General features: G+C 39.5%; 1 protein-coding gene across 45 annotated transcripts in view; it reads right to left on the reverse strand.

The window, feature by feature from the left end:
- Positions 1–9,738: 9,738 nt before the first annotated feature.
- The window catches only part of TCF4 (transcription factor 4), a 367,386-nt gene continuing 350,123 nt past the window's right edge, over positions 9,739–27,001 (reverse strand). For 25 of the 45 annotated variants that reach the window (XM_063699233.1, XM_019013944.4, XM_063699229.1 and 22 more), the window contains 5 exons: positions 20,826–20,961; positions 18,785–18,947; positions 15,129–15,358; positions 14,503–14,643; positions 9,739–14,311 (listed from right to left, as the gene is read on the reverse strand). In XM_063699233.1, coding sequence (XP_063555303.1) covers positions 14,507–14,643; positions 15,129–15,358; positions 18,785–18,947; positions 20,826–20,961 — 666 coding nt within the window. In that variant the 3' untranslated portion in view covers positions 9,739–14,311; positions 14,503–14,506. The remainder of the gene's footprint in view (positions 14,312–14,502; positions 14,644–15,128; positions 15,359–18,784; positions 18,948–20,825; positions 20,962–27,001) is intronic. The other 20 variants (XM_031003835.3, XM_031003836.3, XM_063699231.1 and 17 more) reach the window with 1 other exon arrangement.

Genomic DNA, 27,001 nt, shown 5'->3' on the forward strand with positions numbered 1-27,001 from the left:
CTTAAAATAACTCTGAAAACAAAAAAAGGACGGTGGGCGCAGGTTCTGAGATCAGCAGGGCCTTGCAAGGCAACTTTCTTAAGTAGGTCATTATAAGTTCTTCAAGCAAGAAAACACTAACCCCAAGGCAGGAGTGGAAGCACTGCTTCTACTGCCAAGTAAGCTTGTTGGGGACATTTAAGGGAGTTCAGGAGTTCCATGCATCTAGCTCCATCAGAATGTCCCCATCCCAATTTTCAAAATCCCATTTCTTCCCAATCATGCATGCCCTGATTTTAACAAAAGAGACTCCTGCCTAGAGGCTGGAAATTTGATTTGCTTTGCAATTCAGTTACCTGTAGGGTTAGGCTTTCTTCTGGTTTTCAGATGAAATGCTGCAGGAGAAAAGGGTTCTTTCAGGGAGGCAGAGGAGCTTTCAGATCCCTTATACAGACATTGAACTGTAAATTTAAAGCCCTGAGCTCATCTTTTTCTTTCCTCCAAGTTCTCTAGCACAGTTAGAAACAGTTAACCAACCCCATTATATTTCTTATTTTGATTAAAATGTTTTATTTTGTGAACTATTAATACTTAGTCCACCAGAATCTTGACTTTCATCAGCATTTAGTTACCAGCTATCTACAAGGAATAATTTGCGTAACTGTTTCACCATTACATGCCATCAGATATGATCCACTGGAAACAGGATCATTAACACCTTTGCATCTAATGAGGTCAGATAATTGATTCCAGAAAACTCAGAACCAATTGAGAAAATTCCTCATTAATATTCAGCTTCCCCTGAGAACTCTCAGGGCAGCTGGTTAAGCCATTCTCTGTAAGGTTTACTGTCTTTGAACCTGAAGCCTCTAGTCCACATGTCAGAGCAAGGACAGCTGGAATCCACAATCATGAGCTACAGAGCAGGATAGACTGAACCAGGTCAGCTCTTGTCTCTGACCTTGATGGTGTGGATGCCCTGCCATCAGCCTCCCCACTGAGCACAGCTCACCTAGGGGGAGAGGGAGCTTCTAAAATGCAAATCGCATCAGATCACTTCTCTGCTTAAACTCTTCAGCAGCTCCCAGTGCCCGCAGGACAGTCCAGACTCCTTACTGGTATGAGGACCCCTCCTCCTCCCATTTCTCCTTCCATTGACACCAGGCTCCCTATTGCTAGGCCATTTGGAATTCCTTGGTGTTCCAAGAATGGAGGAGTCGGTGTCACGCTTTATTTTTCATTTTTTCCTTGACTTTTTCATGTATGGCAATTTCATTCTTTTCCCCTAAGATTAATTTCAATTTCAATTGCTGTTTTCAGAGTGAAATCTCCTCTGACATCTTTGCTTCTTCCCCAGTCCCTAACTCCACTGGTGTTGCCCTTCAGTACTCTCCAAGCACCTGGGGCCCATCTCCACTAGAGCACATTCCAATTCTTTCCCATTCCAGCCCTCTCGCTGCAAGACTGTGTTCCTCCCACCCTAAGACTGTGTCTTCTCCCAAGACTGTCAGCTGCTTAAGGGAGGGTTAGATCCTGATCACCTTTGTCCACACAGCCCTTCCTCCGCAGGTGCTAAGCAGAGGTTTGTGGAATGAATGCACATTTGATGTGTCTGTTTACAAGCTGCAGTGACCTTGCTGAAGACGATGCTAATGGGGGCACCAAATGAAATATTTCTCCTGGAAAGTTCCCTGGGCAAGTTGGGAAGAGAATCTGCTTTTCCTCCTGACTATGCCAAGTGCTGTGTGGCCTCCGGGAATTCAGAAAGAGAAACTTCCACATCGTGTTAGGTGCTGGCAGAGGGGATAAATGAACACATCTTCATTAATTCGTTTCTGCGTATTGGGTGCTTCCGGGGATTAACTCCTCATGAGCTTTTCAGGAAGGAGATGCCCTCTGTGGGCCAGGGCCTGTGATATCTGAGCTCTTGTATTTACCTTTGCTTTATTATTTCCTTTAGAAAGATTTTGGTATTAAATGGCTCTGCATTGAAATCTCTCTCGCGCTTTTTTTTTTTTTTTTTTTTTTTTTGAGATGGAGTTTTGTTCTTGTTGCCGAGGCTGGAGTGCAGTGGTGCAATCTCGGCTCACTGAAACCTCGGCCTCCCGGGTTCAAGTGATTCTCCTTCCTCAGCCTCCAGATTAGCTGGGACTACAGGCACACATCACCATGCCTGGCTAATTTTTGTATTTTTGGTAGAGATGGGGTTTCGCCACGTTGGCCAGTCTGGTCTCGAACTCCTGACCTCAAATGATCCACCCACCTCAGCCTGCCAAAGTGCTGGGATTACAGACATGAACCACTGCACCTAGCCTGAAATCTCATCTTGATCACTTATTGGAAGCATGATCTTAGCACCTGATCTAATGTTTCTGAGTCTTGTGTTTCTCTGGAAACCTCATTGAATTGTTGTGAAAAATAAGTTGCTTATGAATTCTAGCATTCATCTCATGCAGCAAAATTTTGGGCCCATTTACTGATTTCAGGATCAGGAGTCAGATGGCTTAAACTATACTCTTATCCTTCCCTGCCATTTACCTAACAATCCCTCTAAGCCTCAACTTTTTCATAGGTGGTATGGGAATAAAAATAATACCCAGCCAATAAGATTATGTGGTTAGATAAAACAATATAGCAACTGGGTTTAGAAGAGGAAAAATGTTATCTTTTATTATTGTCCTTTTTTAGAGATGGGGGTCTCACTATGTTGCCCAGGCTGGATTTGAACTTCTGGGCTTAAGCGATCCTCCCACCTCAGCAGGTGTCCCCACCTAGCTGGGACTACAAGCATGCACCACCATACCTGGCTTATTTTTTATGATTTAGTTCATTGAGATGGACATTTTTAAATGCATGTTACAATCAAAAATAAGCATTCAGAGATTCCAGTGGTTCCTCTTTTCATTAAGCTGTTTGCATGTTTTATAGCTGCAAGAGATTTAAGTTTCTTTTGGTAACAAGTTTGCTTTCTTCCCAGTGCCCACTACAGTGGTTTTGATTCATGATCTAAGGTCCCCAGACGTTATTGCACTGGTTTCTTGTTTTTGTTTCTCTGAGTTGATGGGACGATCATAGGCAGAATCCAGATGATGGAAAAGATGTGTTTGAATTAAAGAGAAAGAGGAAAACCCTGGTATGTGTGAAGGCTCCGGGAGAGACAGGCTAATGGGGTGCTGGATAATCTGATTGGAAAGAAGCCTGCAGAAGCTGCATTGCAGAGGAAGAACATCATCAGGGAGGGAGGTGGAAGGCCTGCAGTCACACAAGGGGAGCCATATTCTGGATGAGAAAGGGCATTAGACATATTTTAATCCAAGCCAGTGAATCCACCCTCTAAACTCCAGACAACACCAGCAACTTTGGGATCATGAAATGTCTACTGGCTTTAACATCAACAGACCTGAATTTGCCTCTGAGTTACTTTGCCCTGGTCACCTGCACTGACCACAGCCCTCAGAGGCTGGCATGGTCTCTCTCTAAGGTGTGGAGGATAATACTGATTGCTTAGATTTGCAGCGAGGCTTGATGGAATAATGTTTGTGGAAGTGCCATCATTGTGGAAACAGAGCTTTCATGAGGTTGAGATTGCTTGAACATGTTCCTTATAAGAGAGCTCCTTCTGTTTTCAGATTTTTCTAACACTAGGTAGGTGGGAGTTTCATTAAATGTAGGAGAAAATGGGAAATCATAGTAGAATCTGGGAAGATGCACAGCTTGATCCAGATGACTTCCCACCTTTGAGGACAGAATTGGGAGTGGGGGTGGGGGCCAGGGAAGACATTGCAAATAGAGGTCATTGCTGCAGTCCCATGATTAGGGCATGCATGTGTAAATAGTCACACATCATATAATCTATGTGTGATGCACTGACACTTTCTCTGTGTCAACATGGATGGAGCACAAGACAGGTCTTATAATATTTACTCCAAGATGTAGGTGCTATTATCCACATTTCACAGCTGAAGGAAATGGGTCTGTGGAGTAGCTTGTTCAAAAGCATGTATCTTGTATGGTATTAGATGGTCAAGGCCCTGTGTGAGTATAAGCTTATACCTGTGACATGAAAAATACAGGAAAGCGTCTATTGCTTTACTGCTGTTAATAATTATCAGTGTGATTTTAAATGTCTTTTGGAACAAAGGTTGGTAAAAATTAAGGAAATGGCATTGCCTCCTTCCACCGGATGTTTTTGTCCAGGCATCCTTTCCTTACCACACTCTGTAGATCCACTCTTCACACCTGCCTAACTCAAAGGCCTATGTCTGTCTCTTGTAAGTGCTCTCCACATTTCACGACCTCTTTCTTTTGTCTTTCTTTTTGAGATGGAGTCTCACTCTGTCACCCAGGCTGGAGTGCAGTGGCACGATCTCGGCTCACCACAACCTCTGCCTCCTGGGTTCAAGAGAGTCTCCTGCTTCAGCCTCCTGAGTAGCTGGGATTAGGGGCACAGCCACCACGCTTGAATAATGTCTGCATTTTTTGTAGAGATGGGGTTTCGCCATGTTAACCAGGCTGGTCTCAAACTCCTGACCTCAGGTGATCCGCCTACCTCACCCTCCCAAAGTGCTGGGATTACAGGCGTGAGCCACCGCGCTTGGCCTCCCACCACCTCTTATTCATACCAGCCAGCTTCTCCCCTCCTTCATGGAAATTTCCATATTGAAACCTCTCCCTCATCCTGGCTATCATGCTCTGTAGGATACCCCAGCAATCTTCCTAGTATCAATTACTCCCTGCCCAGTTCTTCATTGTTCCTCTATAGCCCCCGTCACTTCCATTTGCTGTTTTAGTTGCTCACACATACCCTTGGGTTGTAGACCTCTGGAGGGCTAAAGTACCATTTTATTGACATAATGGTATGTTGCAAAGGGTTCTTGGATAGGGAGTCAGGCAACCAGAGTTCCTTTTAGGGCTTGGGCATGAGCTTGAGGGAACTGTGCAGATCCAGCTAAGTTCTCAAGGCCTCACTTGCCTTCCCTTTAAAATGTATGGTTTGGCCTAGATTTTCCTATACATCCTCAGAATAATCAATAATACAATGTGGCCATTTCTTTTCTTTCCTTTTTAAAATTTTTGAAACAGGGTCTCACTCTGTCGCCCAGGCTAGAGTGCAGTGGCGTGACCATGGCTCATTGCTGCCTCAACCTCCTGGGCTCAAGCTATCTTCCTGTCTTAACCTCTTGAGTAGCTGGGACCACAAACACAGGCCAACACACCCGGCTATTTTTTTTTTTTTTTTTTTTAGAGACAGGGGTCTCACTTTGTTGCCCAGGCTGGTCTTGAACTCCTGGGCCTCAAGTGATCTCCCACCTTGGCTTCTGAAAGTGCTGGGATTACAGGTGTGAGCAACTGTGCTCAGCTAGGATGCAGATATTTCCATCCTGTACACGTGAGCTTTGAATAACTCTGTAAACCCCAAAGATCAGCCAAGGGTTTCCAGGTATTGTTGCTTGGGTGATGGGAAGGTGATGCAAATGAGAAAAAATGCATAATCATCATTTAAGCTACCATAATTGTCTTCCTACAAGTCTACTTCCTTACAGTGCAGAAAGGCTTGCCATTGTTTTAGGTCCATTATCTTCTCTGCCTGCCGAAATACTCCTCACACCTGGTCACTTTTACAAATATCCCATCTTTTCTGGAAGCAGCTGCAGTGTCTCTCTCCACCACTCCCCAGCATGGTTTGTTCCTACCTTCAGGTAATTATTGTGTTGGTCATATAGATGCATCTATTGCCTTCCAACCGGACTTACAGGTAGGGATTGTTGCCTTTTAACTCCCCCAGTGCTTTTGACTTGATCAGCACTCAATAATAAGTCAATTGATAAATGGATGATGTGATTATTTAAATTTTTCAGGTTATGGGTGCTGTTGGGTCTCCTCTTGGTCCTTTTCCATTCCTGTCTTCTCCTTACTGCTGCAATACCTTTTATCAAAGAGCGATGGATTTTTGAGAGATGGTAATAAATGGGAGGATCTGTAAAAGGAAAGTCAATTGATTTTCTACTATAGTTCCTTTGGATGGTGTGTGGATGTGATTTGATAAGACCCTGAGATCACGGGATACTGAGATCACGGGATACTGTGCAGACTCGAATTGTGCTGCCCATTTAGCACTTAAAATCTAAGTGGGCCAGACTCATGGCAGTGTGGGCGCCTGAACTGGATTTCAGAACAGAAAAAAAGGATATTAGTGGATAAACTGGTGAAATTCGAATAAAATACCACTGCTAATGTCTTAGTTTTGACAAATGTACCATGGTTATGCAATGTTTTACCTTTAGGGGAAACTGGGTGAAGGATACATGGAAATGTTATGTATTATTTTTGCAACTATTCTATAAATCTAAAATTATTCCAAAAGACAAAGTTTATTTTTAAAAAAGTGGGTGGGCCAGAGTGAAAATTTTGAGTTTGGCTAGCAGACTCTTGCTGCGTGAATATTCTCACATCTAGTTATATCCCAACAATTTGTAGAATAGGTTGAAAAAGAGAACTGCAGGGAAGTTTAAAAATTCTCCTGTAAAAGATTCATGAAAAGGCAGTAGAAAAAAAATAAAACCAAAACAAACAAAAAACAAGACTGTGGGCAGCTGGTGGGGGAGGCCTAATATTAAAGGTGGGAAGCCAAGTGGCTGCTCAAAAGGTGGGTCAGTGCAGTGACCCTGGGCTCAAAATCAGGAAACTGGCTACTTGTTTTAGCCCCAAGAACTTGAGCACATCACTTTGCCTGCATTTGCCCATCTTTGAAATGATCTCACTGAGACTCACAAATAAAGATATATAAAATAAAATAATTCCTTACAAAAATCAAGTTTTCCTATTCTCCAAAATTTTGTCATTTTTTGCTCAAGAACAAAAGGGTTCCTCACTAGTGGGCTGGTTATGGTCAAAAACCTCAAAACAGCAAGTCTGATTCTGCATGAGCATTTTCACTTTGCACTTGGCAAGTTTCAGCTTCCTCTTAGAAGAATGTTCATGCCAATGCTAAAGCCATTTGACTTCTAAATATAGTGTAACAGATGTTAATAGGAACAGTATTATTTTCTGTTACACAAAGGGTCTTTCTTTAAAAGCCAGACACCAGCCCAGTTCTGGTTAGGCTCAACCATTTCAATCAAGGTAAATAGGATTGTTTTTTTCCTTTCCCAAGTATTGAAGATTTTGGTATCTTACACCAGATTTTCTTAACTTGACCCATGAACAAGTATCCATGCCTAGATGCTAGAGAGATTTGTCAAGGCCAGGCACCGTGGCTCATACCTATAATCCCAGCACTTTGGGAGGCCAAGTTGGGAGGGTCACTGGAGTTCAGGAGTTCAAGACTAGCTCAGGCAGAAGAGTAAGACCCTGTCTATAGGAAAAATTTAAAAAAATTTGCTGGGCATGGTGGCACATGCTTGTAGTCCCAGCTACTCAGGAGGCTGAGACAGGCGGATCATTGAGCCCAGGAGGCTGAAGCTGCATTGGTTAAGATTGTAGCCACTGCACTTCAGCCTGGTTGACAGATGGAGAACCTGTCTCTTAAAAAAAAAAAAAAAGTTGAGTGTGACGTTTCATACATATATCCTTTTCCCCCCCTCTATGGAGTGGTTTCATTCAACTTCAAAGTGTCCAAAACTCAAAAATGGCAAGAAACACTTGTACATACACACCACTCCATAGCAAAAAGCCTAAACTATAATTGTTATATTTAGGTACAGATTCAGTAATCTTAATGTCTAACACTGAAGACAAATACCCAGATACTGGCTGCCTGGTTGATTTCACTTTTTGACCCCACAACACCCAGCAACTCTGAGGGCTGCACCTCAATGCACATTGGCTTTTAACTATTGCTTTCTCATAGCTGTGGCATTGTCTTCCTTTCCTGAAAACATGTGGATTTTCACTTGAGGCATTTTGTTTATCAAACCTTATCGATTTAAATGATCTCTCAAGAATACCAAAGTGACTCTGGCTCTTCTTGCCCTTCTAGTCCTTTAAAGACTGGCCATGTTTCTTTATAACACAGGCTGTGACCAGTGAGAATGTGGACTTGTAACCCATTTGAATGAGAATGCCTTATGGAACAAGAGATCTTCTGGCTGGCAGAGCATGAAGCGTCCCAAGTGCAATTTAAATGTGCGATCCTGGTGTGATTTGAATATATGCAGCACACTAGTTCCTTCTGTTGATTTCAATGTCTCCCTTAAAGGGGCTTACACATGAAATTTCTTGGGCTGTTCCTCAAGAGAAAGGTGCTCTACAGAGGAAGCCAAGAATATAAATTTCACTTGGTTTCAGATGAATGCACCGAATTATGAGGCTAAAAATGATTCCCTATTTCAGCCCCTTTGGATACTCCTCCCTTCTTCATTTCTAAAATTACTGTGATCTTAACTTCTGGATAATACTTTAGGTTCTCCAGCAATTTAACTTCCCTTTGAAAATGAACCAAAATGTAAGATTAATGTACCTTTTAATGTGGTCCTCGTAGGGGTGAGAACAATGTTAATAGACACTACACAAGATACTGTAGGGGTGAGAACAATGTTAATAGACACTACACAAGATACTGTAGGGGTGCACAGGCACATTCCCCCCCACCCCTTTTCAGTAGTAGTTATATGATCAAATATAATACTGAAAGACTAAATGCTTGTGGCTCTTTTATATATATTTAAAACACACAGTAAGAACATAAGAACATCTCAAATCATTTAGAAGGTAAAAGGGGGTTATCAACCAAAATCTTTGGAAATTTCATAAAATTTAAATATCTGCAAACAGTCCAACCAAAAAGGAAAAAAAAAAAATCCCAACATTTGGCTATGGAGGGCACTTCACATGTGAACCAAATGGCGTTATAACATTTTCCTTCAACTAGTCACTAAACCCAATTAGAAAGAATACAAGAGCAATATTGGAGACATCCCCAAATACCACGTACTTGATTAGAACATTCTGTTATGAAGCGCTCAGCTACCGCGGGCTTTCCTTTACATTGCATACATTACTTTACATTTCTACAGTGCAATGTTGAAATAGCCTCCAAATTTTGCAAAGTAGATTGATGTCCATTCTACAAAAATATTAACTTACAGTACATAACACTGAATAATTTTAATCTGTACATTTTTTTCCTTCCATAATAGTTGACACACGTCAGTTTGTACAAGTTAGAAAAAAACATCTGGTTGTTTACATCTGGATTAATAGTCAACAGAGGCAACCAGAAGTGGTGGGGCGGGTGTAGTTTGAGAAAGTATAAATACAGTGTTAATATTAACTGTAGTTAACAATATTCAGCTTTTAACAAAGTGATACAAAATAAATCATCTTAGATTTTTGACTGAAAAGATCTAGCTGAGAATGTTCTGCCAAACAGCCGACCAACTGGTGCAAAAGGTTAAGGCTGACTTGACTTAGCAACCTGCAGCACAACCGAAAACACTGGTGCAGTTCAGAGCTCTTCAAATGCATAGCTTCAGTGTTACACACACATTAATTATATTCCTTCAATTAGTTAATCCTCTAGACAGTTTTCTTTTTGTTTTGCATGCATCCCGTTCCATTTTCATTAAGGGCATCTCTTCCTTGATCAATCATGTGCTTTGCTTTTCAATTTGTTTTTGTGATTTTTTTGGTATGTTTTGTTTGTTAAGCTGTCAATACCTCCAACACTTGGAAAATGAAATATAGATGCGTTTTACTTACAGAAGAGAATCAAAGCTATATGGACAATGCAAAATGAAATGAAACAAGTGTCAGAAACAGTTTATAAAAATGGCACATTTATTGCTACAGAACGGTCATGTACATGACTTCATCGAATAACTACAGATGGGAAACAGGTAATGGCCTTGACCAAGCTGGGTTTGTTTTTGTCTTGAAGGAACTCCAGCACACAACCTGTTTGGACACTTCTACAAATCAGAAATACACCAAAAACATGAAAAAATCGAGGCACTCAGCCACACATTGAAAACAAGGTGTAACTGTTTATCTTTTTTTTTTTTGAAATGTTTTCCCTTTTTTTCTTTTTTTTAACAATTTTTTTTAAGTTTTTAATGCTGCAGCTATGTGTACAGTCGCAAAAAATTTCCCCGCTGCGACCTACAACTAAAAAAAAAAAACAAAAACAAAAACGAAACAAAAAACAAATAAAAAAGCTACCCATACAGTTTCATCTTGGTAACACATGGTAAAATAACATCTTTTAAATAGTAAAATAAAGTAACAAACTTTTACTCATAATGATTCCAAAAATCTACAAAGAAGAAATATTCAGAATCTGACAATTTCTTTTTGTAATATTCATGGTATAAAAGGATTGCTCCTGCGAAAAATAAGCCAAATATATTTTTTATTTTTAAATTTAGTTTTTTTTTCCTACTAGGGTGTACTACAGTCTATTTTATAGCAAAAGAGCACTAGACAAACAAAGCTTTATAACAAAAAGCCAGGCACTGATACATGGTAAATCTCTGCTTTTTTTTTTTTTTCTTATCTTCACTTAATTGCATCACAAGTAACAAGAATGAAAAAGGCCACAGTTCATATATTTTCACCATTACATATGTCTATAATACTTGAAATGAGTATGGCAAAACCAGCACTGCACAAAGATGAGTCCACTTCAAGTCCCATGAGAAAGAGCATGTCTCTAAAGAAAAACAAACAAAACCAAAGCAAAATAAAAAGAGGCCTAAAGGCCTTGGTGCCCCATTGTGTTGGAATTCATCATATTCCATCTTGACTTTTTTGCTTCCAGTCAGCCAGCAGACTAAATTTTTGTGCTTGTTTATGCTGAAATTGATTCATTCCTGACTCAAGTTCACTTTTGGACACAGATCATATTCTGCCTGTTGGATGCAAAAGATGAAAATCCTCTTAACTCCAAGTCTTGGTTCGACTCCCTCCCCACTCCCCAACCCCTCATCAAGATCACAAATAAAAAAAAAATTCAGAAATAGGAAAAAGTGAAAAATAAAAAGGAATCGGAAGACTGAATCAGAACCAGTTGCACCACTGGGTGGACTGACAGTTGTATAAACATTAGTGTTCCTTGCAGCTACACAGAAGACAAATGGTAAAAATTTCTAGATGAACAGATCCCTATTCTGCATATTCATAAATTACTTGAATGTGGAGGTGGATCAACTGTTCCGAGTTGCTTTTAAAGTCCGAGTTTCTGAAAGAGATCCCCAGCCTAAGTGTCGTCATACAGATAGCGCAGTATGGACCCTTTTGAAATTTCTGTATAGTACTTTAATCTTAACTGTCTTCTGCTGAACTTCATTTGAAAATCCAGTGCAGGATACCAATATCTTACCTGGGTTTGATAATTACAAAACAACAACAATAAAAAACACACTAAAAAGGCCACATTCCCTTTTTTTCTTTTTTAATGGGGATACAACCCAATTAATATGGATAGGTGCAGATTATGTTTCTCCACCAAGCAAAACCTAGCGAGCAGCTTTCAGTGGCCGTTAGAATTTTCACTTATTTCCAAAGGGAATTCAACAATAGAGGTATTGCATTACTAAGTAATGAATACATCAAAGCTGGTGAACAATAAATTGCAGCTTTTACTCTGAGTGAGAACAAAATATAAAGCACCAATTTAAAAAATAATCAAATGACTACAATTTACTTTTTTGCTTTGTTTACAGATTTGAAAAACTTTAATTCAGCTCTATTAAGCACCTTTATGATAACATGTATCAAAAGTGCCATTCTTAAAATGTACATCAATGCAGGGAGTGTTTCCAGTTCCCTAAAGAGTAAACACCGTATTTTCTTCTGTACACTTATCCTGAATGTGATCAGAGTATACCTGCTTCCTATATAATATTGTTCCTAGGGATACCCGCCTTGGTAGACTATACAAAATGAGTGCAGAATGTACCACTAAAAGGAAATCTTTAACATACGGAGGGAACAAATACACATGGTTTTCATTATTCAGGGAGGAGGAGAGAGTATACATTATCGTCTTCCATGCCCTTCTCTGAGCCTCTTTGTTCATACATTTCACAGGAAAGCCCCAAAATAACTTTTCATGAAGTTTGATTTCTGCTATTCTCCTAAGGTTTTAATCCACCTCCACATTTTAGGAACTTATCAACAAATCAAAGTTATTTTAGTTTTATCGCTACTGAACATATTTACAGTTTTTCAACACACACACAGCTAATCAAAATGTTTATGGGTTTGTAAAAGATGACCACGTGGTAACTATCTTATTTGTTCTTACATTTTCAGAAATGAACATAAAATTCTGATTCTTGTAGCTATTTCATTTAAATGAGACTTCTTTTTAAACCACACAGTTTCAAAAAAAAACAAAAACTGATACAATGTATTAAAACACATAATAACAAGAGTCTACATGTAAAAATATAACTTTTACATACACAATTTCAAAATAATGATACGTTTGCCATTTGTTGCATAAAATTTACAAATGTATTTCATTACTATATAACTGGCAAAACAGGAGAACAGATGGAACATTTAGACCATTTCAATGGATTTATGGCATTTACTCAGTGCTGATAGGTGGAAAAACTACTTGAACAGGGATTTTTTTTTTCTTAATACATGCCAAGAATTGTGTGGCTGTAAAAATAGAAACAAGTTAGAGACAAAAGGATGCTGACAAATACTTAACTAGGAGCACTATTTGTTTACTGCACTATACACCAAAGTCAATCATTATAAAGATTCACGATGGAAGTTGGTTCAATTGTGCCCAGACGTCAAAGCTAGCTATCTGATGAGTCGCTGTGCCATAGCTTGATCTATGTTTCTATCAAATATGGTAAGTATAAACTTCATTCATACTGGCCAGAGAAATACTGCACTACCCCTCCTCAAAAAAGTGCAACTTAATGCTTTAGGACTTATAAGGCTTGTTATAATGCTGCATGATGATTGAATATTGGCATTTTTCAGACGAAGGAGGAGGCAGTTAAGTCATCTACATTTTAGTAAACCCATTTTGAAAAAAAAAATCAAGAAAGCAACAAAATCAATCAGCTCTGTCACACTACTTGCAATTTTCTCATTTGACGGTTTTTGAACTTTACTTGTTTTTTTTGTTTTTGTTTTTTTCCAAAAATCTGACCATGTATTCAGAAACGCCTCACTGCACACTACTTCGGCTACACAGGTAGGTAACACTTTAATCATTTTGTTAAATCACAGCCACTTTGATTATGTTATGTTTCCGATGATATAAACATTGGAAGGCACAGTGGTAACATTGTAGCATTCTAACCTTGTACCTCTGAAAATCCCAGAATAGGGTCACAAACGCAACATTACAATTCAGACAAACTCTTTTTGCCATGTCTTGGTAATGCTGCTTGTAATATCTACACATGATGTGACTTTTAAGTCCTGTGTTCCCAAAAGACTGGAGAAACAACTTTCTACTTATTTATGAATGAGAAGCAACATCAGGGTCAGCATTTCATCCTGCACTACCCCTCTGGAAGCAGAGTTGGCACTACAGGTTATGATAACAAACCAGGGAAAGGGACAGAAATAAGACCAAAAAAAAAAAAAAAATCCATATTTACAGTAAAATCTTTCTTTTAAAAAAGTTAATCAGTACTATTTTTTTACAGGAGAAAAAAGTCTGAAACAAATGAACAAAAGCTTACCATAGTCACTAAATTTTTAATATATATTTATATATATATTTATATATATATTTGTCATAGGTCTATAAGATCCATCTGTTCCTCCTACCCTAAGGAATGGCTAATGTCATCACTTCGTTGTCATCAGGACGTTTGCTGGTTTTGTTACTAGGGCAGCCGAGCTTCCCCTAATTCAATATCCAGTAATTATAAACACTAGCTGACTTGAATACCAACAAAAACGTTCATGTAGTTTTCTTCAGAAGTACACTTTTTCATTATTGCAAGTTTACAATTTTTTTTAAATTAAATATTTTTTTTTCAGACTTACAAATTAATTATATTTTTTTTTTCCAAAAGAAGTTTAGGCACAAATGCATTGTTCCACAGTGTGGAAAGATTGCCGTTCAGTCTCTGGGCTGTGTCTCAGCCTGTACATACTGCTTTGCACATTCTGAATGATATGTTAAAGAAAGTCGTCCCTCAAGTTGCACTTTTTTCTTTCTTTTTTTTGTTTTTCTGTTTTTTGATAATTGGGAATGCTGAAACCTCTTGCGTCTGCGATTCATAACTACTCAGACTTGTCTTATATTACAAAAATGGGGGTTAAGGAGAAGTGTTTATGTGGGTTTAAGATAATACAGCTGTTAAGGAAGTGGTCTCTTGTTTTAATGAAGCATTGTGGCAACTTGGACCTGAGAAAGGAAAAAAGAGAGAAAAAATTCATTAATATATTTGTAACAGAAAAAGTATGCTTTTTTTTTTTTTAAATTCTTTTTCCATGAAAGAAAATATCTGTCAATTTGGGTGAAATTCACTTTTATGGCTGATACACTGATGAGAGTTATGAATGATCGATCTCAGAAATGGTTGAAAACAAACTTGCCCTTTTACATCTGTCCCATGTGATTCGATGCGTCTCCCATTCCAGGGTGTGGGCCGGCCAAGGAGAGAGGGGGAGGCTCCGAGGACACCTTCTCTTCCTCCCTTCTTTTCAGACACGCAGCTTTCGGATTCAGATTCCTTTCTGTGGAGGATTAAAGCACAGGACCTTTGTTTAATGCTGAGGCTTCTGGCAGAGGGCAGCAATGCACTCTTCTTGCGTGTCTGACCTTTTTCTCAGTGTTTATATTACAGAACAAAAGGAACAGTTACTAAGTACTGTGGCAATCCATTTGGTCAGTCACTAGTAAAAGGTGAACTGCATGTGAGTGTGTACAGCCACTTTACAGTAAGCAAAGGTTGGTAAAGCAAATAAACTAAGCTCAAATTACTGAAAGGATATAGGGAAAGTTGCAATATAATCTTAGTTATAAGAGAATCCTACAACTTAATTACAGGAGAAAGGGATGCTGCCTTATGGATTTAGACACAGTCTGCAATGGAAACAATTCTTTGGAATGATGCTTGAAAGTCTACTGTCTGCCACTGCTCAAGGCTGGTGTGCCCATCTCAGCTTGTGCCTGCCACAAGCTCCTCACGAGCTCTGCAAGGAGGCTGGCCTGCACTGACCTCGGACTTGCTGCTCCAGACTGAGGATGACGGCCACCGCCTGGTGGAGGATCAGGAGCTTGGTCTGGGGCTTGTCACTCTTGAGGTGGAGCTGCACCATGCGGCCGAGCTCTTTGAAAGCCTCGTTGATGTCACGGACCCGCAGACGCTCTCGGGCATTGTTGGCCATCCTCCGCTCCTTCTCACGCTCTGCCTTCTGCTCTGGTGTCAGGTCCTCATCATCATTATTGCTGTGGGACAAAAGGGATGCAACATTTTCTAATGGTGTGGGGAAAAAGAAGGTGTCTACAATACTTTGTTTTCTTCCAGAGTTTTCAGGGAACTCTTCCATCTTATGCCATGTTTTTGGCAGAATTTTTATATCCACTTGACCTTGGGATTGGTTTAGATGGCTTTGACAGTTCACAATACACAAGATATTTGGTTTTCTTGCAGACATTAAACCCAAACCAAACAGGTGAGGGTGACGTAGATTAAAGTTAGAGTGCAGGGTGTGCCCATACTGATACAGGGGGGCAGAAAGGGAAAACAAAGCTTTTTTTATTCAATGGGGTTACACTCTGCAAAGCAGGCATTCACCAACTTACACCTAGCATATGTTGCATAACCATGCTTCAAAAAGACTTTATGTTTATAGTTCTTTTTTTTAATATATATAAAACCTTTCATACCGTGACATCTGAAATCTAGGGGAAACAAGTAATTGAAAAATGATTTTGATAGGTCAAAAAAATACAAGGCAGCTTAACAGGAGTAAGAAGAAAGGCCTATATGTAAGACACCAGAGCAATGGGAGTGAAGACAGTGAGGCTTTTATTCAGGTGTCCCCATTACCTTGCTTTGAAGGCCTGGTCAACCCACTATGTGAGTCTCATTTTGTCTATGTATTAAACAAAAAGTTACAAAAACATGACTTCCATGGTCTTTAATCTTATAGATGTTTATGATCCACAGAACAAGTTTGGGAAACCTGAATTGATATCAGTCATGCAAAACGATTCAACAAACCAAACACCTGCAGCTTATGAATGACCACGACCTCATTGTGAGTCAAAAATGAAGCCAGAAAGCTGGGTGCGGTGGCTCATGCCTATAACCCCAGCCTGGACAATATAGTGAGACCTTGTCTCTACAAAAAATAAAAAAAATTAGCTGGGCACAGTGATGCACACCTGTGGTCTCAGCTACTCAGGAGGCTGAGGTGGGAGGCTCACTTGAATCTAGGAGGTGGAGGCTACAGTGAGATGTGATCAGGCCACTGCACTCCAGCCTGGGCAACACAGCCAGACTCTGTCTCTTACAAAAACAAAAAAAAAGCCAAAAGGTAATTTCTAATTGTGAAAACCAAAATATTCCATGATTCATAACAAATGCATGGCCGGGCCCAGAATAGTCTGAAAAGATAAGATCGGTTCTGTCCATTTCTGGGTGTTACAGTGACGAATTAGAAACTTTTGAATGGAAGGCAAAGAGGATGATGAGCCACCTGGAAAGCATATCATATGAGGAAGTCTTCAGAGCAGCAGGGTTCAAATATTCCAAGGGCTGTCATGTAAAAAAGAGAAGTGTGCACGATGTCTTGTCTCAAGAAGGCAGAGCAGCACGTGCTATAAAGCTCTGAATGACTATTGTGAATAAACATGAGTGAGGACTTTTGGGGGGCTTATGAGAGACACAGAAAATGAAACAAACTTCACTGAACACCAGTAGACTCCCCATCACAAGAAACTCCATGGAAGTGACTAACAATTAACCTAAAGGGTAATTTCACACATTGGAAATGTTCACAGAATAAAGATGATTAATCACAACATTTCGGAGTTGGAAGATGTGGGAAATTATCTAGTCAATTAAACGTATATTTAATGAATGCTGGTTTAAAATATATGACTCTGATGTTCCATTTTGGAGAATCTCTGGGTAACTTCCAAGTGGCAATAAGGACCAACTACACTTGAGAAGCTCCAATCAATCAAAAGTGGGAGTGGTATTCTTGGGTTGCAAGTATACGTTACACATAAAGATAATGCACATAAGTCAAGAACACTTGGGTGAAGGAGAAAAGTTAGGGGCAAGAAGGATGACACCACAGAAGGATGCTGTAAGACCAGGCTCCTCTCTCTCCATAGCGTAAGCGCCTTTCCAGATGGCACTGTCTGCCACAGGTGTGTATGGTAAACATGGAAGTCAACTGAGTCCACTGGAAAAGGCCCTCTTTCTCTGCCTTCTGCGGATCCCTCTTCTGCCCTCACCCCCAACTGCTGCCAGTGCCAAGGAAATCAGTAATGATTAATTCACTCCTATATTCTACTATGCAAATAGGCTGTAAAAAGCAAATGAAAACAGTCTCTGCCAGGCCTGTCCGGAAGCTAAGCATTTGGGTGATATTTTTATACATCCAACAAATGCTACACCTTACACAAAGGAGACTGGAAAATAGGAACTTTTCTTCCAAAGGTTTTCAGGCTAACGACCAATTAGAATTGGTTATTCACTTATAAATAAACTGGTTATGCAAATAAAACTGCCTAGATTTGAAAAAGCACTGCCTTATAATACAGTTTTGGAGGCATACATAAGTAAATGTCATAAGAGTGACCTTTTTAAATAAGAAGGTTCTCAACAGCGAATGAAAATGTTGTTCCAAAACTTCAAAGAATCCATTAACATGCATAAGTTTGGCCACAATAAGTTAAATTACCAAGAACTGACTGGTCTAACACAGAAGCTGCTAAAGGTATGAAATCCCCTCCTTGGGATTTCTTGCCAAAGTGGCCAAGAATCAGAAAACGACAACAAGGAAGGAAAGGGGTTATCTAGAAGTATTCGGCATTTTTAAACTTGTGGCAAGACACGGAATTTATGTCAATAATTACAACAGCAACATGAAGAGGCAGCATGTTCTTAATTCACAAAAGATTCCAGATAGAACCTTGAGAACCACAGCCTTTAGAAGGAAAGCTGTAGTCTTAGGACAATTGGTTGAATCTGTGAATAAAAACAACCTCAGGGAACTGAGGCAAAGTACATGGGTGTTGGTATTCAAAAACCATCTGATTACCAGATTAAAGTTCAAGGAGATATAGATTTGAATTTAAAGATAGCAGATATTTAAGAAAACCAGACAGAAGCTATTTTCCTGCAGTTGTGTTTTCTGTAGAAAAGAGTGTCCAGGAAGAAAAACCATAAACAATTAAGGTATTACTCTTATGTACATCAGCATGTTTAGGATAAATCTAGGAAATTATTTTCTTACTTTAGAGGTAAGAAAAGAGTTATAGTTGGCACATACATCAGTTGAGTTTTTAACACGGCTACAATCTCTTTTTAGAAATATTATAGACACAACATTTCTGACCAAATTTGTAGAATAAGTATAGTTTTACAAATAAACTGTACTTGAATCAGAGACAAATTTTTTCACTGTGTGTCATTAGCATTGGGTCCAGATTCATAAATGCCAAAACAGTTTAGGCTCCAATAGAGTACAGGTATCTGAAACGATACTTTTAGTACTTCTAGAGTAGGCCTTTAATTTTCTTTTCAGCTGTAAATTTACCTGCCAGGAAAAAACTGAATAGTTTCTTCCCGTTCTGTTCACTTCATCAAAGTCCAATAAAGGAATTAAATGAAGCGACAGTATTATATACTGTTACCTAGATCTTGACCTAGTAATTGATTTGATATCCTTCTTGTCGTCATCTAATTTCTTGTCCTCCGAAGATTTCGTGTCTTGCAGGTTCTCATCACCCTCGTCATCGGATTTGATCTCAGAGCTGCCAGAGGAGACACTCTGCCCCTGTAGTCCTGGTGGCATGCCTGCAGAAAAAGAGAAATCAGGTGACATGTACACCAAAATCTCACTGCCTACACACCAGATTGCAAGGCTGCCAGCAGACAATTCATACTGCTGAACTGTGATCCTTCTGTCACTTTTTTTCCCCCTGCTATCTGTTGAAGTTTCAAAAAATGCACCTGCAGAAACAAGTTTTCCCTGCATTGGCTCTAAGGTTAAATTCTATTTTGCAATCTTTTGGAGTAGATGGTAATTTCACTGTCTACAAAACATCAACTTAATTGCAATGAAAATCATAATCATGAAAATCACACAGCCAATGTTCTGATTAAGAACCCAAGTAAATATCAGCTATTATATTGAGTTTCTTCCATATGCAATGATTTAATAGAAAAATGTCCTTAAAATATAATTCCCAGGGAGTATGCTAAATATGTGCAGTCAAGACTTCAATAGGTACCCTAATGATTTTCTGAAATTAGGCTTCTCTTATTCTCAAGAAGTAATCAGCATTTTAAAATGGTACATATGGAAGGCAGTTTGCTACTCATTTTAGAAATTTCTAGCTTTATCATTGCTCAACTTTCCAAGTCACACTGCATTTTAAATCACGACCCTAATGTAGTAATTTTTTTAAAGGTAGAAGCATATCTGTTAAGTATTCCTCTTTATTTGTACTCTGTGTATTCTAGAACCTTGCCACTCAAACTTTGGTCCATGCGGCCTCATCATCTGTGAGCCCATTAGAAATGGACAATCCCAGACCTACAGAAGTGGAATCTGCATTTTAACAAGATGTTCAGGTTGTGCTTATGTGCAGTTTGAGAAGCACAGGTTTAGGACAAAGAGGGCAAAATCCAAAGCCTCCTGATAAGAAAGGTCCTGGCCAGGTGTGGTGGTTCACACCTGTAATCCCAGCACTTCGGGAGGCTGAGGCGGGTGCATAACTTGAGGTCAGGAATTCAAGACCAGCCTGGCTAATGTGGTGAAACCCTGTCTCTACTAAAAATACGAAAAATAGCCAGGCATGGTGATGCATGTCTGTAATCCTAGCTACCCCCTGGGAGGCTGAGGCAGGAGAATCGCTTGAACCTGGGAGGCGGAGGTTGCAGTGAGCTGAGATCGCACCACTGTACTCCAGCCTGGGCAACAGAGTGAGGCTCTGTCAAAAAAAAAAAAAAAAAAAAAGTCCATAAAATGATTATTATTCATATAAAAATGGGCAGACATACCCATACATATAATTGACATTCAGATCTGTACAATGTTGAACAGCTGAAAAAATGCCCACATGCATTCCTGTGGCAATGTTATCATTTTTATATTAAATGTGAAGGGACTGAGAAGATGTTATCTAAGCGACTCCTAGTCAGCTGGCCAGCAATAGCCCAACTTCCTGGGGTCATGAAAAGCCGCTCGTAATCACCGGTATGAGGCAATCATTAGAGGGCTAGATGACTCAAGAGCGAAAATCATGCAACCAAGCTCCATTTTTTAAATGCACCTATATTTCCTTCCATCTTAAACAACAAAAACAATTTCCTTCCTTCCTATTCATTTGGAAATATCATTTTCAGGCCACAACTAACCACATTAGAGGACCTGAATGAGAAAAATGTGGAAATAGCTACAATAAAATTTCCTCTCATCAGTCTGTGGCCTCATTCCCTGCTGATATAGGACCAGGATTTCAGAGGATGTTTGAGGAAAACAGTCCCTGGAGAAACACGATTAGCGGGCGAAGTTCTAAATACTTTGCCATTTCCTTGCCATTTTTGTGCCCAATTTGATTCCTGGGTTTCTGCCAGTGCTTCTTGAGGGATGAACACCAAGAGGCTGGGTATCAACACTGGTCCTATTGTGAAAGTGAGGTCAGAAGTGCCCTGGTGAGGCCAACCTACCTCTGTAAGGGTCCTGGGGTGGGTTCAGGTCAGGGGAAGTCGCAGACTGGACAGGAAGCTGTGGAACCGGAACCTGGTTTGGCAGAAGAGAATGGCTGCCTCTCAGGGCCACGCCATCTTCACGATGGGTCCCCACCTGAAAGGGCGAGAGGAACCAGAGAGGTGAGCAGGAACCGGAGGTGCGACAGCTATTTCCAGAGGCCAAGAGGACCTGATGAAGGAAGGCTGGCTTTTCAAAAACCATACTCCCAAACGCATTTCACTAGAGGGCGCTGAAGGACCGCACATGCACCTATAGTTCCCGGCGAAAACACTTAACACTCAGTAAGATGCCGTGCTGTACATCCAGTGACAAATATGGCAGAGTAGCTCAGGCAGGTAAAACGTCAAATTGTCTCCCAGGGTGCTGCAGTGGAGCGCACTGATTCGTACCCATCTGTCTTCTATCATGTCCGCCAACAGATCTGACAATTATCTTAATGCCCATATGCTTAATTGTGAGCTTCTCAATTCCCCCATTGCTATCGGAAATCCTACAGGAATTTCAATTTGGCATTCGACTTTCATTTCAGAGGATAAGATTCTCAGGCCTGCCATTTTTTTTTTTCCATAATGCCAGCTAAGCCTCTGACAGCGGAAGCTACAGCAGTATGGGACACAGCCTCTGCTTGGTACAAATATAATAAAATGTCACCTGGCTTTCCAAAACTGGCAGCCCATTCCAAATTAATGTTTACTGTATTTCATCAGCTGCTGAGTTCCAAATCCAAAGGGGGATGGTGTCTGCCAATGCCACCACACCGGAAAATGTACCAATAAAGGTTTTATTAAACACACCAGTAATGCCATCATTGCCATGCAAGGATGTTTGGACATTTTTCCATTTTTTTCCTCACTATTCTGATCCTAGAAAGACACCATATTGTAAATACTCTTTATGCTTCCAAGAATAAAATTATAGAGTACAGCATGATTACTTGATTAAAAAAATACTGCTGAGCTTTTTATTAACTACTACTATCGACTCTGGGGTCCAGAGACATTGAACTTGTGGCACTGAGACAGCAACTGCCTACTTCATAGCACATGCCTTCAAGCGAAAACACTGAGCATTTGTCAACTAAGAGGACAATCAGTAGTTCACATTTTCTTTTCTATTTCCAAGTATTTTCTTAGCCTATGGTTAAGTGAGCATTTACACAGGACGGTGGGTCTAAAACACAAAAAATTAACCATACGTTTATACTGCTATGAATCAGGTTTATTTTTTTCCAGTCAAAAATATGAAACCAGAAAGGAGAATCGTCACTCTTGTGTTACCAATATATTTTAAAAGGGTATTTCCAAAGAATGCATCAACAATAAGTATCTGAACCAACAACAAATTCACAGGACCTAATAAGCACATGCTATTTAAAGGCAGCCATGTATTAAGTATCACCTATAATATTTTGCTTTTTACTGAAAATATATTTAAGTAATTGATCCTGAAATATGCCATTTTTATATTCATGTATGCATGTGTGTGTGTGTGTGTGTATGCACTCCAATTTTTTTTAAATTTTGGGTGGAGATGATCACATAAATCATATTGTTTGGATTCAAAATACAACAAGAATAAGACAATACTTGAGACTTATGAGCCTCAGGAAGTATAAATGAATGTTTCAGCAGAGAGATGTAGGAAGTCCAGCACTGCTCCCCGGTGCCTGTGTCGCAACACAGAACTTTCTGAATGGTGGTTATTTGGCCTCTGTGGGGTGCTTCAAATGTACTGAGACTGATATCTCCCAAAGAAGCCCATTCCATTTTTACCACAAATTGGCCTCTTTGTAGATTTCACTCACTGATTCTAGTTTCAGCTTCTAGAGCTCTGTGGCGTTAAGTACAGACCTTTTTTTTTTTTTAAACATATTCAACCCTGTTGCCTGCCACACCACTCCTTTCCTCTGTGACTGAAGTCTGCTCTCTTATAGGCAGACCACGCCCACCTGCTCCAGCAACCATTTGTAACTCACTCTCCTATATATTTTAATTTTTATTCAGAAGCATGATAGCTATTTTCCATTGAGGTTTTGATTTGCTGTTTTTATATTCATGCATTAGAAAACGGATTCAATCAATGATTATCCTTTCAATCTAAGATGTCAACTTGTAAGCATGAATTTTTACAGGCCTTGATCAAATGGTGGCTCTTTATGTCTGTCAATCAATATAAACCTAAATAATTCTTCGTGCTGATTCATATTTATTTGTATTCCCAATGGATCTAATTTCTTGAATTTCTACAAAGGATGACTCTAAGTCAAAATCACTGAAGGTAACCACAGATTTGAGCATAGAGGAGAAGTGTACTCCTATTTCAGAATCATTAACACTCTCAAGATTTCTTTGCAAGCATCTGTGACATAACTTAAGAGTAATGTTTTGCTTTTTACTTAAAATATATTCAGTCACTGCTCCTGAAATTTTTTCCCTCTAGATCACATTGAGGTAAGTTCTCAAAAGAGAAAAAGAGAACCCATGCAATCGTACATGACAACTGGTATGTAATAGGTACATAATAACTGCAGACAGAATCGTGTGTTTTGACTGAAAATACTTGCATGTTATATAGAAATAATAGCCTGTGTAGTTCAAGAACCCCCTCAAAACTCAAGCTATCTTCAGTTATGGTGATCTTTGTCTCTGTTTTGTTAAAATCCATTTAATTTTAAATCTTTCCCCTATAGAATGACTGTAAACTCATTAAATATTATAAATATATCTGAGGATATAGTTGTTCCAACTACATTTTTGTTTGGATTTTAGGCCCATATGTTACCTAACTCCATCTATTTTCTATAGATCATCTTAAATAATATCAATCATTTTCCATAAAAAATGTTAGAGACAAAGTTGTTCTGACTTTTTCTTTTTTGGAGACAGAGTCTTGCTCTGTCACCCAGGCTGGAGTGCAGGGGTGCAATCTCCGTTCACTGCAACCTCTGCCTCCCAGGTTCAAGCGATTCTCCTGCTTCAGCCTCCCAAGTAACTGGAATTACAGGCGCCCACCACCATGCCGGGCTAATTTGTCGTGATGTTTTAAGACTTCCCTTGTGTCTATTCCAGGTCATGTGAATGCCCTCTGATAGGTCCAGAGCCATGTAATAATGAGCTTGATTCTCCGGGATAGGATCAACTCCATTGCCTGTGGCTGTGGAAGAGTATTCCAATTTGAATAATTGGCTTGGCTTTGCTTGTTTCCTTGGCCACAGACGACATATTCTAACCCTGTTTTCTTCTCTTTCAGAAACATTATTTCTGGTCACATAAGAGACAAGGGAAGAAACACAGTGGATTGTCAGCACAAATCCATCGTTAGAATAACACAGAAATACATGGAGAAACTCACACTGTTCTCTGTATATACGAGGGTCAGGGATTTGCCCACTGGCATTAAGGCGGCCCATTCATAGAATGACCCATGTCTGCTTCAAAATGAGCCGGGGCATCCAATGATCTTGGCATTATGAACTTAAATACGTCATAATGTGACTAGGAGAAAGGAGATTCCCACAAGTCAATTCTAAGCATGACATTTCGTCCCTGTTTTTAGAAAATCCATACTTCGTTAAAGCTCTATTTTGATAACCTTTTCATAGAGATAACAATAGTCTAAAGTGAAAAGCCAGCTTATGAAAATTTTATTAATACTCATTGTAAATGTGAATCTTCCCATAGTCACGTATAATGCAGTTTTAGTGATATCTAAAAGTAAAACATAGAAGTGAAATTTAAAAATTTAAAAATTATTCAATGATTATTCATTGATTGATCAGAGAATGCATTTATTAATTTAACAAACATTTTCTAATCTAGCTCATGCCTGTCACTTTGGGAGACACTGGGGATAGAATGAGAAATAACTCAGATGTGGTCCTGGTTTTTGTGGAACTCATAATGATTCTTGGGGGGATTTTTGTACGCTGATCAATTTAGTGGGGTAGTTTTAATAGTAAGAAAGAGAAACCTATTTGAGTTTGTTCAAATAAAAGATTTATCATAAATAGTTTTCTTTTTTTTTTTTTTTTTTTTTTTTTGAGACGGAGTCTCGCTCTGTCGCCCAGGCTGGAGTGCAGTGGCGCGATCTCGGCTCACTGCAAGCTCCGCCTCCCAGGTTCACGCCATTCTCCTGCCTCAGCCTCCCGAGTAGCTGGGACTACAGGCGCCCGCCACCACGCCCGGCTAATTTTTTGTATTTTTTAGTAGAGACGGGGTTTCACTGTGTTAGCCAGGATGGTCTCGATCTCCTGACCTCGTGATCCGCCCGCCTCGGCCTCCCAAAGTGCTGGGATTACAGGCGTGAGCCACCGCGCCCGGCCCATAAATAGTTTTCTGTAGCTTAGGTTTTGGACTCAGAGAGCTCTTGGGAACCGAATGCCACTCCTTGCCTCTGCTGGGCTATTTAGCCTCTCTCCTCTCTCTGGGGGGACCTCTGCTTCTCTCTGGCTTCTGCCCTCTCATGATGACAGATTGGACTCTTTCTTCATGATACCTCTTGGTGCATTCTTTCTGGTTCTGTACCTCCTGCTAATTTCTTCTTTGTCTTTGTATTTCTAAGCTCAGAATGCCAAGATCACTTGATGGCCCAGCTCATTTTGAAGCAGACATAGGTCATACTATGAATAGGCCACCTTAATGACAGGCATTTTCCTGGTCCAGAGAGCTACAAACGAGGAAGGGGGGATAAGATCATGTAGTCCAAACACAGCCAGCTTGGCCTGTCCCGTCCACATATTGACTGGTACATGTAGGTGTAAATGTCTGAGTTACATTGTATCTTAGGTCAAATTATATTCAAATTCCAACACAGCTATTTAAATTCTCCTGTGGGAATTTGTCATTGGAAATAATTAAATGTCATTAGATATGCAATAATTATTTTGAATCACGTAAGCACCATATAATTTTAAATAACCTTAGTTTCCAAGAAAGGGCTTGATAAACTGATAGAAACACTTTTAAATCACAGAACTTAGACGTCGAGGGCTTAGAGGACCTTGGTTATATATCAGTTAGGTCAAACTCTTCATTTTACAAAGAAAGCTAAGGCCAAGAATGCTGAAGTGACTTAAGATCCAACTTTCGATGTTTAGTTAGAGATCTAAAACAGATTTTGAACTCAGAAAACTTACAACACTGAACAATTAAATGGGGGGGGGGGGAGAGTTAGGGGGCAAGATGCGTTTATTTCCCAGAGCTTTTGTTTTAAAACAGTGTGTGTGTGTGTCCATACATGTATACACACACCTAGGTACAAGCATATAACATATATATATATACATACATATATAGATACAGGAAAATCATTTCCGTTTTCTTTATTGCAGGGGCAAAAATCATAGTTCATTAACTCAGGCCAAGGCCAAGATGTCTAACTAAATTATAAAATTTAATATTTGCCACGATCCCTCCAACATAAACAGATTTAAAAGACATGCAGATTCAAATTAGGTGGCTGTTGGCAAGGCTGTTTTTATATGGAGATGCATTCAGCATTGTGGTAAATATCCTTGTCCTTATCCTCTAGCTAACAACAAACACCACAAACAAAAAAGACATTCAATATTTTTGCTCTCTTTGTTTCCAGGGAGTATTGTGAAAGTAATTATTCTGTTGTATTTAAGAGGCCTATTTCATGGATGGGAAAATGTATTAAATTTCATTTGGCAGTTATTCAATCCTAGTTAATGTTATCTCCAGAGATAACTGCTTCAAAACAGGCTTTCAGACCTCAGTCACTTCTATTCTACCATAATCCTTCTAAAAGAGTATACAATGGGAACTTTAGGAAACTTGTCATCAGTTTCTAGACCAAGTGATAATGACACAAAACTGGATATACTATTATAAACATTTTGGTACATCAAAATTAAAGTTTGCTATTAATGGCATCTGGTTTCCAATTTTGGACATAGGTTTTTTTGGTTTTTAGAAAGAAGAACAACAAAACGGGACAAAGACAGAAGTCCTGGTAACTGCGACTTACTGTTACTTTTCTCTCTTGTTTTTCCATTAACACAAAAGAAAAGCTGATGGGTTTTCACTGTAATTAGAAACCCATTGATACAGAAAACAGTTTTGGTGTCTGAACTGTAATCTCCCCATGAAATATCAATTATACATGACAGTTG

Source organism: Gorilla gorilla, chromosome 17, assembly GCF_029281585.2.
Source record: "Gorilla gorilla gorilla isolate KB3781 chromosome 17, NHGRI_mGorGor1-v2.1_pri, whole genome shotgun sequence".
Classification (NCBI taxonomy): Eukaryota; Metazoa; Chordata; class Mammalia; order Primates; family Hominidae; genus Gorilla; species Gorilla gorilla.